General features: G+C 36.2%; 1 protein-coding gene across 2 annotated transcripts; it reads right to left on the bottom strand.

The window, feature by feature from the left end:
• Window positions 1-2,137: 2,137 nt before the first annotated feature.
• Window positions 2,138-16,010, bottom strand: LOC140151171 (ran-specific GTPase-activating protein-like). 2 transcript variants are annotated; one of them, XM_072173406.1, is made up of 7 exons: window positions 15,868-16,010; window positions 11,322-11,431; window positions 10,750-10,910; window positions 9,892-10,020; window positions 9,464-9,514; window positions 8,431-8,517; window positions 2,138-7,932 (listed from the first exon to the last, which is right to left on the bottom strand). In XM_072173406.1, exons 1-7 carry the CDS (start codon window positions 15,880-15,882, stop codon window positions 7,664-7,666), a joined length of 822 nt encoding a protein of 273 aa, XP_072029507.1. In that variant the 5' UTR covers window positions 15,883-16,010; the 3' UTR covers window positions 2,138-7,663. The 2 variants fall into 2 exon arrangements, with proteins under 2 accessions (XP_072029507.1, XP_072029519.1); XM_072173418.1 differs by lacking the exon at window positions 8,431-8,517.
• Window positions 16,011-17,416: the final 1,406 nt, after the last annotated feature.

The raw sequence follows: 17,416 nt of genomic DNA, 5'->3' as shown, positions 1-17,416 counted from the left end.
AATAATATGCAAATAAGCTCATTGATATTCATAAATATGCAAATAACATGCCACAAAAACTAAACAGCACATTAGGCCACTATATACCATCACAATACCAAGTTACTGCGTTTAAGCTGCAGAATGGATTAATGAAAATGTAGGCAGTATACTAGTATACAAATTTTAAGCTCATTAATAGTCATTAATATGCAAATAACATGACACAAAACTATACAGCACACCAGGCCAGCATATCCAATCACCAAACCAAGTTTGAAGTTGATCGGTTATTGTGTTTAAGTTGCAGAGTGGATTAATGAATTTCCTTCTGCCCGAACAGCCAAACAAACCAGGCAGGCAACCATCTGGATGATAACATAAGATGATAATATTCATAAATATGCAAATAACATGCCACAAAACTAAACAGCATATTAGGCCACTATATACCATCACAATACCAAGTTACTGCGTTTAAGCTGCAGAATGGATTAATGAAAACGTAGGCAGTATATACAAATTTTAAGCTCATTAATATTCAAAAATGTGCAAATAACATGACACAAAAGTATACAGCAGGTCAGCCTACCACATCCTATCCCCATACCAAGTTTAAAGTTGATCAATTACTGCGTTGGAGCTGCAGAGTGGATTAATGAATTTGCTTCCGCCCGAACAGCCAAACAAACAACCAGGCAGGCAACCATCTGGATGATAACATAAGCCCCACAGATGTGTGGGGGACAAAAAATAAAATTAAAAAATATTTTAGATCAATTTCACCGTAGGAGCAGAATTTGAGCATGATATATCAATAATGAATATTGTATTTATTATGCAAATAACCAATTTCCATGGCCCAGGAACTAACCTTTTGTTGTCCCTTCCCAATTTCTTGTGATGAAGGTCAGCATTACATACATCAATGAACATCAAAAGAGCTCTCCGAGAGCTCATGTGTATGTACTGCTCGTGAACTGTTCATATAGTGTACGTCATCAGTCTACTGCATTGGAAATCAATTTCGCTTCGAACGCTAAAAAGGGCTGTGAAAACCAGCATTTTCCCAACAAAATTCGTCTTTTTTCAGGAGAAATATGAACAAAAAAAAAACGAGTGTCAACTTGTAATGTAATAATTATTCTCTTCGAATGGAGTTAAACTTGTTTTTGGAATAGATAATAGATACGCACTTTAACAAAGGGTAAAAGCATACCAATGTATTCCACTCTAGTACAAATTTCATTCATATGAACACAGCTGCCAACAGTTGTATGCGATCATATTTCAAAATACAAAAAGAACACATGACTCTTGGCTGCTTACTAAAAATACTAACCAATTACGAGTAGATTCACTTCCGCAGTACGGACACATTCATTACAGTGTACGCGGACAATCGTCACACTGTTGGCAGCGAAGTTCATTCACAATGAAATTTCTACTATGGTCATATGCAGTGTTCGAAATAAGGGGAAAATGGAGGTTGTCCCGAGGACAACTAAAGTATGAATTCTCCTTGTCCTCAAATCATTTCAGTTGTCTCCAAAATGCGTCATATTTTTGAGTGCAAAAAATCAAATTTGTTTGATGTTCTGTGCTCTGGAAAATCCATAGCTACAAATTGGTAAACCAGTGTAAGTTTCAAAATTCACCATTCTGATGAATGCGAATCTCAACTTCCCTCAAGCACTGGCACCATTGGTTAACTCACAGTGAAATGGTTAATTAAAAATATTCAGAAGTGGACATGCTGAACAAGTTAATAATAATAATAATTATTATTAATTAGTAATACAAGTTACCACATAGCATATAATACTGTGTGCTAGTAGCAGTGGCCCATCCATCTAGACAAATTACAATCAAATATGACAAGTCAAGTTTAATTCATTTTACTTGTATAAATCATGGTTTTGGATGCAAAATATAGTGGTTGTCCAGGGGTAAGTACATAGCTCATTATGGTTGTCCTCAGTGATTTTTGGACAAGAGGATAAGTGCTTATTTCGAACACTGGTCATAAGGATTCCGGAAACAGGTCTATTGACCTTGGCCTATATTGATGCCTGAATTTACGGTCAAGTTCAATTCAGTTGATATTTGTCACACTTTCTTTGTAAGAATATTGCAAGTAAACAAAAGTTGCAAAAGATTTATTATCAACATTTTATTCAAGCCACAATGGAGTACATCTGTTTAATACAAGTGATGTGACCTAAAGTTGACATCCTAATTAATTGTGCCAGTTATAATTATCAAAGCTTGTGTTTCACTTTCATATAAATACATGTACATACCAAATACTAGCATGGTAATGCCTAGTATTAAGCAGTTTTCCCTTTGTAAATTATTCATCATTCAAACACTAAGCTGATAAGAACACAGGTTAAGACAGGTCTGGCTGCCTTTTAGGTATAAAGCCTTCAGACAATAAAATTTAAATCCAGTACCAATTCCAATAAACCTGCCCTAACCTAGCTGTGTGGACCCACAGATATTGGATCTGTGGTGGACCAGTCCCAAGCTGATACAGTTTGACCGCAACCTGACCCAACAATATTCTTATTCATCTGCGACTTCCCAAAATATCGCCTTTCAGGCTTGGGAAATCAAAATTCTATAATTTTCATCAGATCTATCAGCTATGCCAATTGTCACAAATTCGCCTTTTGTAAAATTCCTTTGAAAAAGCCTTCATCCCATTCCACAGAGGACCGTAATGTTACTCTCAGGTCCAAACCGAAAGAAGCAACATTATCAAGAATATTGCAATTTTTAGATGCATTTTGATAGTAAGCAACACTAGTGTTATTATATATAACTTGGGACCTATGCCATATAGGGTACATTACAGCTAGCACCAGCTTGATTTCTTATTAACACATAATTTGATACATGCTGTACAGTGTGGATGTAGTTAGTTAAAAGGTTTAGCAGAGGTGGATGCGCAGTGCATAGAGGATGTCATGTGTAGAACATGGCTGAATACATCTACACTCTGCATACACCTCTTAGCTAGTTAGTGCAGGGGTTCTTTCACATTATGCATACCTTAAGCTCTGAAATGTACAGCAAACCAAGGTGTATTTGGCCATCAAGCACAAATCATTGAAATGATTTTGGCCCTCTGTGGTCTGCAGGCAAATATGACTTGGAAACCCCGTGTTAGTGTATGCTGAGGTTGCAGCAAAAAGCTGATGCAATTTTCTTTTTATTTATTGGAAATCAAACACGATTTTTTCCAATCCTGTGTGTATTTTAACATTGGTCTCTTATAAAAATACAAATGGGTGTCATTGATATATTTTTACGGTGCAAGGTGGGCATGTCTTTCCTCAGATTTTTTCTACTTTTATAAATAACACCCTGAGGTTTTTAGATACATGTAATCCATGAGCCTGGCCTTTTTGTTTTATTTTTTCTTTGCTGCATCTCTCCAGTGAGAATCAAATAGACCATTCCTATAATTGACACCTTCCTGCTGTTGATATCACATACTACAAAACAAAAGCGAGGTCAAGAAGGGTATATGTGATTATAAAATAACGAAATAATCATGTGATGCCCTTCTTGACCGCCATTTCGCTACCCTATATAATGCAATATCTTGGTGCAATCAATGGCAGGAGGTGCCAATCAAAGAAATGGTCCATAGATTAAAATATTTTCATACGACGGTATCCCCATCCTATCCTCAAACTGGAGAAATGCTATGTAATGGATCCTCTAGGTGACTGCACTTCCAGAAATGCATTAATTTAATGTGATGTAACTTCTTATTTGTGCAAGATATAAACATTTTTAGAAAGGACATTAGACAGAAAATCTAAATATAAACCCAAATTTGGGGTAAGAATAATAATTTTGGAGAAAATTACAAACAAAACATATTATAGGCAAATTCACAATTTCTGGGTGGAATTAGTCCCTATGTTCACTGAAGGGGCATAAACACTAGCCTGTTATATTGATTTTTTCAAAGTAAAATGCTAACAACCTAATCTTAAGTCCAGGGAATGAGGTGGAACAGATTTATGACAATTTTTTGAATATTGCCCATATTAAATTATTGATATAAAAAAAACCAAGATTACTTGGCTAATTTATTTCTTCAATTGTATACTTTTATACATCTTGCATGAATAATTAAAAAAAAGGTTACAGCACTGTTAATTAAATGCATTTCTGAGAGTGCAGTCACCTTAACAGGTATAGTACTGACTTATAATTAAACCAAGATGCAGTTCATATGACTATGAAGGTTCTTCTGATTTTGATAAGGGACACTTCTAAACTCTTCCAATTCAATTTAGATAAGGTTTCTTCACAATGCAGTGTTTAAAACTTTAGCCATAATTAATAGATTGAATATTTATTTGCAACATGTGACTTGTCTGATTGATCACATTACAAACAAATTAAATAATCACCTGCTACAAATACCAATGTGGAATTATTTACCATTCATCTTTATGGACACGTTTAGAAAACATTGAAAAATTGAATCTTAGTAGTCCTGGTGAGCTGAACCCTCCCATGTCTTGTTTGCATGGCCGAATCACAGATATAGAAGGAGAATCGCTATCTTTATTCTGGCATGGAGGAAAAATTTGGGTATTTGTGTTTTACCTGGAGTAAATTTGGAGCTGTGACACTTGCAGACTGTATGTACAATTTGATGTTGCATGGCCAGACAGTGATTGCATCAAAGGAGAGACACAAATGTTTATTTATCATAAGATTTGATGCACTTATTTTTGTTTGTTTCCACATGCTACAGGGTGTATCAAAATGATTGGTACCCACCAAGATCCAGTGAGCATGGTCAAGACTGCCACTTCAAAATACAGCATAACATCGACCTAATTTGTACAGTTAAAAGGATCATAAAACTATCAATTGTCGTCATTTCAAGAACATCTAATGTTGAATTTGGCAAATGCAGGCATTTCATTAGACGACAAAATTGATGGGTACCAATCATTTTGATACAGCCTGTATTGGGAAGGACACATAATTTCCCTCCTCCCTGCTTATGGCACCAATATACAGGGCGCAAGGGAGTGTGTATTCTCCTTCGCTATTTCTGGACTAATAAATAGATACCATATTTACATTAGAAAACCAATCACAAGATAATTGAAGCCCTATAAACAGTTAAATTTGTTTCATAGTTTACCTCGTCTTTCCCTAGATCTGTAATGAAACCGAAAGTGGGTATATATAACACCACAGAGTACACAATGAGGGAATTCAATTTAGTTGGCATTCTGAACACCCTCTTTCCCTTGCAAAATTAGCTTTTGGTTTGTTCACTTATAAATACACTTTTCATCATGTGGATGTAAGAAAACCATATGCAATATCTATGGCATTATGAATAATCTAAACCTAAGGAAGGGATGGATACAAAGCTGCTCATGAAACATCCCACAGTCCCAATAGCAATCAATTATATAAATTACACAATTCAACTGATTTATGCAATTCCTTTCATGCTTAATTTTGAATTCATTGATTACCAGGTTTCTCTAAATCCTGATAGCCAAAAGATATCTTACACATCTGACAAAAATAGAAGTGCTTGTGTAACTTTCTTGTCCAAGACAACTTAGTAGAGGATGCTACATGTGTTTTTGCAGCAACTTGCTTTTCCCAATTTCTTGTGCCTCCATGTAACTTATTTCATCAATTGATCTGAATGCAAACTTTCATTTTGAGACCCCTTGCATAATTCACTCCTCACTTTTGTACAATATTGACCATAAAAAAGTTACATTATCACAAATTTAGTTTCAATTGAAAATCTCAACAGGGAGATCATGTTTGATTCATGACCCTGACATAATTGTTAATAAGTTTCTATTATAGGCATTTTCACATCCTGTTTGCTATCATTTGTATCTACATCAGAGGTGTGAGTGACCACAGATAGCAAAAGTCTTAAAACTGACATGAAAAGTCTGAAAACAGGTATTAAGTCTGAAAAACTGAAATATGGTAAACTCCTTTACTTTTGTGCAGGGCAAGTGCAGAAAAAGAGCTAAAATCAAAATAAAAGTCTGACTTTAACTTTTAACTCTCACACCCCTGCTGCATTTAAACGTACTAGTACAAACATGAAAAGTAGTACAAAAAATTACTTCCAATTTCGTGAATTTGCAGATGATTCTATGTATGAAAAGCTCAGTCCATAGCTATCAGATCTGGAGTTTTGAACAACTATTTCTAGCAGTTTTACCTGAAAATTCATTTAAATCTCTCCAGAATTGAAACGGCTATTAGAAACTGTCAATTCAATCTCAATGGATTTTCACAAAAGATTGCCACTGAAGTCAGGGCTTTAACAACCCTATCAACCAGGGAGAGGGCAACATAGCACTATGATAGCAGGTGTTACTCAAGAAGTCTAGCCACGAATTTGCAAACCAATAGCTTCACATTCGAGGCTAGAGTCCCTTGCTGTTGAAATCTAGTAGAAATCAATGAAGCATACACCGTGTAAAAGAATTTGAGCGAATGATAGCAATTTGCAGCGGTGCCCAATGAAATTTGCAGTAACGTCACTGCCACATCAGGGTAAAAAATGGGTTATTTTTGTAGTATGGTTGACTTTCTTTAACTACATACCCAACTGTCTGGTGTTGAAAAGGTTATAATACAGCCCTGATTGCAGTTCATGTTATGCAACCTAGCAACATCGGTGTCAGCTTTTTATTTGAATTCACAATGCTGAAAACCCCATGAATATTGGTCCTGTGGTTCATTACATTGATATAATTATACTATACAGGTAATCATTTTCATGTTGCTGAACGAGATACAAACGACATTCTTCATTTGGACATGTTATTATATACGACTCATTTAGACTAATCACATCACTTTTTCTGCATATACACACTCAGCAGACCTAATATGATTTGAATCTTCAACAACAAGCAATTACTTCAGTACAAATTGTTGGCCAATTGATATACACAGATGTACACACATACATACAAGTTTACATGATGGGGACAAAAATGAAGCCCAGTCACATTTTGTGGATAAAACTTTATAGTTTTTCTAAAAAGGTTGCTGTACTTGACCAAGTGCCAGAAAGATGACCAAGATTGTGAACATCTCTACTTGGATAAAGGGTTGTTGAAGTGTGCATGGTACTGTGATATAAAGATTCCATATTACACACACTCAGTAAAGAGATATTACCAAAAGCATATACCGTTAACGTTCACATTATGGCGCTATGGGCTCCCTTGACATAACTGGAATTTTAGACACAAACTAAAAGTGCCCTCCCATAAAAATCCCACCAGCAAATAAGGGCAGGTAGCCAGGTACCATTAATTCTTGTTGGGATTTTTAGAGGGAGCTCTCTATTTGTACATGAAATTTTCCCCAAGACAAAGGAGCCCAGGTGCGCCATTAGGCAAACGTTTACGGTAATGTATATCGTGTAACAAGGAATCCAAGGGCAAGTTATTTTCCTTCAAGTTAGATATGCTAACATGGCAAAATATTTTCTCTCCTAAATTTTTGAAGATTGAGGCAGATGTCTGTTTATCCATCTTATAAAAGATGATTGTTGTGGTGGATAAAATAACCATCACAGTTAAAATATGTAGGTACATGTAAATACAGAATAATATTAACCATAATTAATAGCATACAAGCATCAATCTTTTGATTCAGTCTTTTCAGTACCACCATCTTTACTCTCTTCATCTTTCTTTGGTGTTGTTACACTTTCTTCTTTTACATCAGTTTTCTCCTCAGTTTTCTCTTCTGGTTTGTCCCCATTTGTCTCCCCACTAGTTTCCGATTTTTTCTCTTCTGCTTGGTCCTGGGATTCTTTGACAGACATCTCACCTAATTTCTTTGCAACTTCATCTGCAGATTTGTCACCGTTTTCGTTTGGCGTCTTCTCTGTGTCTTGACTGTCTTCTATAGTACAATATGGAAATCAAATTATAGTATGTAAAACATTTTATTCTTGATTCAATGTTCAGCAAAACATATTGAAATTAAAAAAACAAAACTTCCAGCTTCCAAAAGTAAATGCCATGTTTCTGGAGCTCATCCAGAGATGCCAACATTGAGATTTTGAAAATAGGGAGGATTGCAAAGCGTAGCGAGCTGAGCTCTCGTCCTCCATGGTGGGAGATGGGGTGTGGGTCGAGGGGGCAAAGCCGAAGCCCTAGGCTTTTATACACTTCAGAGGTTCATTTGAATTCAAATAATATTTTGACCATACCATAGCAATTTGAAACTTTGCATAGCAAATTTTTAAGGCAGTAGTACCGCAGTATCAACATGTTTTTTGCATCCAATATTAATGCATACTGACTAATGAGAATTGAGTTTAATATGTAATGTCAAATTAAACAATTTACAATTTTGGTTAATCAATTGAATAATCATAGCCCCAAAATATTGACCAACCTGCTAATTGAAGTATCCCATCTTGATTGGAAAGTTGTTTACAGAATTCACGTGTTTGGAGACTAAGAGATGAAATCGTCCGCATTTCTGTAAAGGAGGGAGATTAAGAGATGAATTTGAACGTGTGAAAGGGAGATTGAGATGAATTTGTCTGTGAAGAGCTGTACAGAGGGAGAATAAGAGAGATTTTGTCCATGTAGCTGTGTGTATAGGGCGATTAAGAGATGAATTTGTCGTGTATATGTGTGACCCGAGGGTCCTCCACCCCTACCCCCCATTTTTACATCGGATTCACATTGAACTCGGAGAGGTCAATTTTGATTACAAAAAGCGGGAATTCTCATGCCTATTTATTGAAATCCAGATGGTAACAGACACGCAAAATAATTATTTATTATTGTAATGTAAATATCAAAAAATCAGCAGATTTGTGGACAAAATCGGGAGGCGGGGGCCAAAATTGGGGGCCTAAATCGGGAGAGTTGGCATCTCTGCACATCCCCTACCGAACCAAAAAATAAATCTTTTGTCCAGATCTATTTTCTATTATTCACTGACCACCATATACACATGGGTGGGCAATTTTGAAATCCTAGCTTACCTGTACAACTAACAATTTACAGTGCTGCTTCAAATGGTAATAACCAAGATATAAATGGTAAAATACCGTAACCACCCGGGTATAAGCCCACCCCCTTTTTTCAAAACATTCTGGGAACAAGGGTGCAATCAGCTATAAGCCCAGTACTAAATTTTGGCCAAGTTCTTGAATCAAATCAATGCTTTGCTCTCATATTTAAGAACAAATATAAAAAAATATCAGTTGATAAATAACATTCCACACTAATTTTAAGAAATTGACATAGATGATAGAAATTCCTGTTACATTGGGCATAAACAAATGGGGGGAGATTGTTCTTATTTTTAAATTCAACCTGGTTATAAGCCCACCCCCAATTTTGAAGTGAAATCTGCCATCGAGGGGTGGGCTTATACCAAAGTGGTTACGGTACATGCAAGTACGTTCACTTACCAGTTACAGCCTTTTGACATTCTTCAAATTTGTCCTTGAATTTCTGTGCATCTGTTGGGAAAATTAATATGAAAATTGTATGGTAAATTAGTTGGCAATGTAGGGAAAAGCTGCATTGGAGAAAGTCCTTTGGGATCTTGCTGTCTGCACAGGAATACGATCAAACAACATGCATTTTTTTCAAGTATGTGATTTACTTAGTGAAATTCTACAGTAATTTGGCAATGAACTGGATGGAAGTTTTTCCATGCAATTTAGCGATCATGAATTGAAAGCCAGGAAATGACATTTTTAATATGATATGGCATTGAAATTTCTACAATTTGGTCACTTTTTGCATTGAAAAAATTATGGGGGGCATTTATTAGGAACAATACTGTTTATTCAAAGTGCAGCTCTAAATACAAAAAGAAAACAAACAAACTTACTTTCAGCATTTGCAAATCTGATAGCGAGAGTTTCTGGTCTAGCTTCTTCATCAGCAAAATCTGCCGGAGTATTCCATACCCATGCTCTGTCACTCCCACTGCTAGGTTTTAATGACATATTAGTTTGAACTGTGAACATAAAATGACATTTAATAATCAATTTGTTGTCAAAGAATAATGGTAACTCTTTAGTTGCCGACTTAAATCATCCCGGCACAAGACTTAACATTTATTTAGCTTTCACCGCTATCAATGTTATACTTATATTATTGTTGTTTTTCAGTCCAGGGGCATATAAACTTCATAATTCCCTACTTATTGGTAAAAAATAAGCAGATTTGGAAGTTATGGAAGTGAAAAAACCTTTTACCTATTGAAAAAATAAGCCCTTCTGTAAAAATAGAATTATAAGCACCCCTGTAATCTTCCTCCTTTTTAAACCATTGAACATGTTCTTAATTTCAAAACAGCATGACAGCATGAAACCAGCACTGGTTGTCATGGGCAGAGTGCAGTTGTCATATTCAACTTGTACAACAACTGGGCACGACAACCACATAGTGCACCCACACTTAAGGACTCAACTATCACAAAGCATGCTTTACATTTTCCTCTATGTTGAAAGTTTAAGGTGTGATCCGAAGGTAACACATCAAGTTTTCTACTTCACTTTGCGCCCTATCACCCATACATTTAATATTCCAAGTTATGTGCATTTTTATGGGGTAAAGTTAGGGGATGAGGCTGTCAATTATTAGGTAACCCACCTTTGAAACAAAAATACTATTTTGGCCTCAATCTAAATATTTGCAATTACTAAGCCTAACTGCAACATAATAACAGAGCATACCAACTTACCATAATGATTAGCACAGACTTTGTACGCCTTATCTCTTCTCATTAGCAATCGTATTCTACTGTCTCCAGTTTTGTGTTTGAGTAATTTCACATCACCGGTTCCCCTTTCCTTCCATTCTGGTGGGTCTAATGAGGAGTCATATCGAAATAATTTGGCCCTCCTGCAAGTCCAAGTAACCAATAAACAATGATATTATTAATTGCCTGTGAAATCTGTTTCAAATAGGGGGGTTAGAATAGCTTTAAATTTATCCAGACCTTCAATGTTTTGTTTGGTTTTATTAATCAAAACTCTGTGAAAATTTTCCGAAAATGAGCGCGTAGCGCTTGCGAGAATTTCCTTCCGACCATATTTGAATTTTAACTTCCAGTGGGTGGAAAATAACGAGGTCATCGCACTAGAATAGCCGGATTGTCTCTGGATGCTGCTTCATCACAATTCAAATGGACAAGGCGCCAGCCAATACGAATGTTGCACCATGTCTGTAATGCTGCTTAAAAAAGCTTGGCACACATGCAAGTCTTGCAAGAGGCAAATGAGAAAAAAAAATCCAAATTTAACTGCAACTTACATTTTGAATAATTCTTCTTCATCTTCTTCTAGTGTTTTAATATCTATAGGTGCTAACTTAACCAGAGGCTCAAAATGAACATCAGGGCTGTTTGGGCCTGGTTCTTCATGCTGAAAAAGAAAACATAAATACACAGAATTAATTACCTCTTGCTCAGTCTCTTCCTGAAATTACAAAATCTAGGTGCAACTGTCAAACAAAAAGGTGAAAGCCTAAATTTCATGTGGCGGTGCCATTCATGATTATCTTCCTAAATATTAAGGATACGTTCTCTTGGGTCATGACCTTGACATAGGGAAACACAAAATTGTGATCAAAAACACGAAATTGCAACTTTAAGGGGGTACTACACCCCTGGCCGATTTTGTGCCTATTTTTGCATTTTTCTCAAAAATTATAGCACATTGGTGACAAGTAAGATATGTATATTATAGGGGCAAGGACTACAACTACTGTACTGAAAATTCAGCAACTCAAAGCAAGTAGAAATTGATTTATTGATCAAATATTGGTTTTCCCTCATTTTTGACTGTAACTCCACAACTGTTGTCTGTGCTGAAATAAAATTTCCATTGCAGCAGTTGTAGCAGTGTTCGATTTAGAGGGGTTTTACATGCACAAATGCATGTAACTTTGGCTCTGTGCATGTAGAATTTTGCCTGTGCATGCAAAATTTTGTGTTATTCAGCCCCAGGGTTCGATTTAGAAAATAAAATTTACATGCACAACTCGGATTTTTTCCTCAAAATGGGCTGAATAACACAAAATTTTGCATGCACAGGCAAAATTCTACATGCACAGAGCCAAAGTTACATGCATTTGTGCATGTAAAACCCCTCTAAATCGAACACTGTTCAGCCCATTTTGAGGAAAAAATCCGAGTTGTGCATGTAAATTTTATTTTCTAAATCGAACCCTGAGTTGTAGTCCTTGCCCCTATAATATACACATCTTAATTGTACCCAATGCGCTATAATTTTTGAGAAAAATGCAAAAATAGGCACAAAATTGGGCAGGGGTGTAGTACCCCCTTAAACATACTATTGGCAAAAGACATTATTGCCAAACAATATAAGGCCAAATAAAAAAATAAACATGTTTCACGTCCCCTCCGCTTCCTTTTTTGAGGTTTTCTCAAATAAATTTTTATTTTTTTAAATTCAGATATAACTTTTCAAAAAATATGTCTAGGAAGTTGGGATGTTTTCTATAGCCTTGCTAATATACAATAAACAGTTTAGGAAGGTTTTGTGATCATTAGAGGGGTGTAACTCTCAGAACAACAAATAAAAAAGGGCCTCCTCCTTTTTCCAGGCATTATTGTATGTCCGGATTGTACGCTAAAACAGCTCTAAGTATGGGTATTTACACCAATTTTGTGATAAAAAATAGAAAATAAAAAGCCCCTCTTCCTCCTTTTTTTTTTGAAAACCAGGACGTGAAACATGTTTTATTTTTTACTTGGCCTAAAATAGAAAATTCGACGTCAACTTCTCAAAATATTGGAGAAATATGCTCACTAAACAGTCTATAATATCGAATTGATTAATTCGAATTAAACAATTCATCGAGTGGCCATGGGCAGCGCCATTAGACACGTTACAAGACTTTCAAGTGACAGGTGATGTACTGTACACATACAAAAGAATAGGCACTTTTTTGATAATTTTCATCAAGGTTACTCAAAACTTACCTAGCTAATTTATTATACATTAGGGGTCTCCGCCTTTTTAATATGTTATGAAAAACTTAATTTAAAAAATATCTACCGACGGAAATAAAAATCCATCGACGGATAGTCTTGTTAAATGCTCTCACAAACTTAGAAAAAAATCTGAAAAATCCAAAATTTTGGTCTAAAAAATGCCCAAGGTTACTGCTGTCCCATTCAAAAGTACAGGAAGACCACCTACACTACAGCGTTGAGGTCAACTTTCTAGACTTCCTGTCTACTGGCAGTAATGGCTACCACCCAGTGCTAACATTAATGAATTGTTTAATTCTAATTAATCAATTCGATATTATAGACTGCTAAACATTGAGAAAGTGCGCAATCCAATTCCCATTCACACATGTGGGAAACTGAAAGTGCATAATCCCCACACAAGAAACTATTATTTTAGCTATAGACACATCACACATGTCGTGTGATTCATGCATGCGCAGTGGTTTTCATCGTGGTATTTTGTGGTAATTATGGGTGTTAGGGTAAAGTAAAACATAACATTAACAGTCATGACAGTGATGGTCATGCAGGGGTGGAATTTCGTAAAGTGCCACAGGAGTCCAAGTGGATTCTCGCAAGAGAGTTTTGCGAGAGTCCATGGATTCCCGTAAATGGATTCTCGTTGTACAATCTTACGGAGTCCAAAAGGTATTATATGTAGGCCTACGTAAAATGCATTCAAACAAACAAACTAACAAATAAACTAACAAAATTAAGTTTTTAATATATGTGTCATCATACTCTCACTTCCATATATGTCATTGATGATGATGATGATGATGATGATGATGATATGTCATTGCATCTTTGGCGACTTTTCCTTTATATTTTGCAGGCTTTGAGTTTTAAGGGGTGTTGAACTTAAACGTAAGTTCGCTGATCCGATCATTTCCAGCGAGAGTCCACATGGACTCTCGCAATAGGATTTTACGGGAGTCTCTGCGAGAGTCGACTCTCAGACTCCCGCGAAATTCCACCCCTGTCATGCAGTCCAGCGAGTCCACACAATTGTCATTGACATTGCGATCATGTTGACAATGGTTGATGTCATCTATTTCTGTGATGTTTTAGGCCAAGTAAAATAAAAAACATGTTTCACGTCCGGATTTTTGAAAAAAAGGAGGAGGAGGGGGCTTTTTATTTTTTATCGCAAAATCGGTGTAAATACCCATAATTAGAGCTGTTTTAGCATACACAATAATGCCTGGGAAAAGGAGGAGGCCTCTTTGTATTTGTTGTTCTGAGAGGTAGGCCCCCTCTAATTATCTCAAAGTTAGTCAGGCTCACATCACACACTATAGGTGGCGCTATTCGTCCATAGGGAAGTGGAATGTGCCTGTACAGTCAAAAAATGGCTTTACTGTAGGGCTCAATGGAAAAAATTACTAAAAATTAATTTTGACAACCAAAACCTAAGTGATGTTGACTTATGTTGGTACTGGCATAATAATGGATTCATAAGCTATCACATAGTGCAATCTATGTTCCACCAAGTGGACGCCGTTAAAGCGCAAAAAGCAATTTGTGTGTAAATCAAGACCATCCAAAACAGCTTTCTTACAGTAAAGAATAGGAGGTCATCTGGGGTCACATACAGTAGTGTACATTGTACATGTGCCTGCTGTCACAGTTTCACACACAAAATTTTGGACAATTTGGTGACACTATTTTTGTCTGTAACTTCAAAAGTATATGCACTAGAAACATGATTGACCCCTTATTGTTTAGGTAATTTGATTCTCTTTCAAATGAAAGAACTTTCAGCTAAAATTATTGAACTTCAAAATTTTATGAACATACCTATCAAAGTGTTAGCAAGCAGGGCTATATACATGTACATGTAGAAAGCATCTCTACTTCCTAGACATACATGTAGGCCTATTTTATGAAAAGTTATAACTGAATTTCAAAAAATAATAAAAAAATTGAAGAAACCTCAAAAAAGGAAGCGGGAGGGGACGTGAAACATGTTTATTTTTTATTTGGCCTTATAGCCAAAATAACAAATTCTCGATCATGAGAGGATGTACCTAACTGCGTCAGCGTACTTTTCATAGAATAACACGATCGCGCGACCTGCATGACCGAACCTTGACTGTCATGTAATCTCGCGTTTTATGCAATTTTTCGCGTTAAATTGTATCGCTGCTTTTTAAATTTAGTGTCGCGACGCTACGCCATTATTTTTTATTTAGAACAGCAGATCAAAAGATGAGACATCAGTCAACGCAAAATTTCAGCGGTAGGCCTGTTCAAATTGCCTTTTTTACATATATTTCCTAGAAACAAGAATTAAATCACAGTTGTTTTAATAAATCATAACGTGGAGTAATAAACACACATTAATCAACGTGAATCAGTTATTCAAGTTTGCCACCGCTATCATCTCATCACATCGACCTTGCCTAGCAACGACCGTGTGATTGGTCAATTCTCAAAAGCTGTGCATGTGTGTTTGCGCCGGTCTTTGCGTAGTACGCTCGGCGCAAATAACTGTGCGTACCCGAGTAGGCTCCAGTCATGATGTATGATCATGAGAATTGAGACATGATCGAGAATTTATTATTTTGGCTATAGTGTATAGCGCAAGATCCAAGAACAATGTACGTATGTACAGCTACTCAGCTCAGCCTCAGTAAAGAATAAAACTCTTATAATTTAGCAATGTGTGTTTACAAGCATATCCATCATCATGGACAAGGCTATCGAGATTACAGGCCTAGTAATTCATGTATTTTCTCGGTCAAAAACAGGATAGGTGAAGCAAATCGTACTTTAAATGATTTTTATATCGATAGAGACCTTTTCTATTATGATTACCTTTTCATCGGCCATATTTACGAAAGGATGACAATGGATTGTTTTCTTGATTGAACAGTGGATAGCTGTGGATTTCGTGGATTGTCATGAATTTCTCGTGTAACTTTGCAATGTTTTCGTCTTGTACCGTGGTGTTGCCGGTGTATTGTACGCATATCATACGAGCCCTGACCTGGTGATGCAGGAAATCCCTTCATCAGAGTTTCACGTCACAGTGGTTCGCTTTTAATTTAGTGCTGTTTTTTTAAAGGATTTTTCCCCGAAAGGCCAGTGGCGTAGATTTCTTTTTGACATTGGGGGGGATGAAGTTGGAAAAAAATCTTGAAGTATAGTCAATGCAGCACCCTTTGGCGACAGAATTAGTTTATGATATAAATGCGCGAGAAGCGTGCGAAAATTTTTGCTATTTTGAAGCTAAACTGATTAAATATGGTGTTAAAGTAGATTGCGCGTGAAGCGCGCGAAAATTTGCACTTTTGGGGCTAAAATGGGCAAATATGAGGTTAATTTGGTCAGAAACCTATTATCAGGCGTCAACATTGGGGGGGATGATTGTATGGACCATCCCCCCCTTTGCAAAATCCCCCCATCCCCCCGGGATCTACGCCTATGCGAAAGGCTATGCACCAAATCGCACCATTTTACTGTCATTTTTGAAAAATTCCCCCCCTGACATCCCCCTGCATGGCGCAGCTTATATACGTGCCAATTTTGCCCCAAAAAATTACCCTTTGAATTGAAATTACTGCTTTGAGCAGTGGCGGCGGCACAGGAATTTTTTCGAGGGGGGGGGGTGGTTGAGGCAAAATCAACAAAAATCATCGCAAAAAGTGAACATTTTCGTGGGTTTGGGGGAAACTGGAGAACTACAGTCAGTCTACTCTGAAGTACAAAGTACCGACGCGGACGCACACATTAATTGTGCCGACTTTGAAGGCACGCATACCCCGGACGCATACCTGCAGCAGAGACGCAGCACTACGCACTGTTAACGCGCTGTACACGCGCGCGTTGTCACTTTGTACGTACTTCAGAGTGGACAAACTGTAGAGCAAGAGTTCTGACTGGGTAAATTTCACCCAAAAGCGCCCCTACTTGGTGCCGCCACTGCTCAAACGTTAAACAAAGCTATAAAAGGGGATGCCTCGGAGGGTAAGTTTTCTTTAAAAAGAAACATAATTATGAGCAAAAATAATAATAATAATAATAATAATAATAATAATAATAATAATAATAATAATAATAATAATAATAATAATAATAATAATAATAATAAATAATAATAATCCTAACTTTCTGGGATCAGTTAAAAAAATCAGTCTTAATAAATAAATAAATAAATAAATAAATAAATAAATAAATAAATAAATAAATAAATAAATAAATAAATAAATAAATAAATAAATAAATAAATAAATAAATAAATAAATAAATAAATTAATTAATTAATAAGAGAAAATTTACAATTTGAAAGCTAAAATGATATATGAGGTCAATTTTTCTTCACTAACTGTGACAATTTTTTTTTTCACCCTTGAAACCAAATCTT

Source organism: Amphiura filiformis, chromosome 1 (assembly GCF_039555335.1).
Source record: "Amphiura filiformis chromosome 1, Afil_fr2py, whole genome shotgun sequence".
NCBI classification, from domain to species: Eukaryota; Metazoa; Echinodermata; class Ophiuroidea; order Amphilepidida; family Amphiuridae; genus Amphiura; species Amphiura filiformis.
This window is presented reverse-complemented; position numbering and strand designations above follow the sequence as displayed.

Coding starts and splice junctions, on each gene's coding strand:
- LOC140151171 (XM_072173406.1), bottom strand. Junction 10,021..10,749: donor AGTCTGTGCTAATCATTATG/GTAAGTTGGTAT, acceptor TTATGTTCACAG/TTCAAACTAATATGTCATTA. Junction 7,933..8,430: donor TGGGATACTTCAATTAGCAG/GTTGGTCAATAT, acceptor ATTGTACTATAG/AAGACAGTCAAGACACAGAG.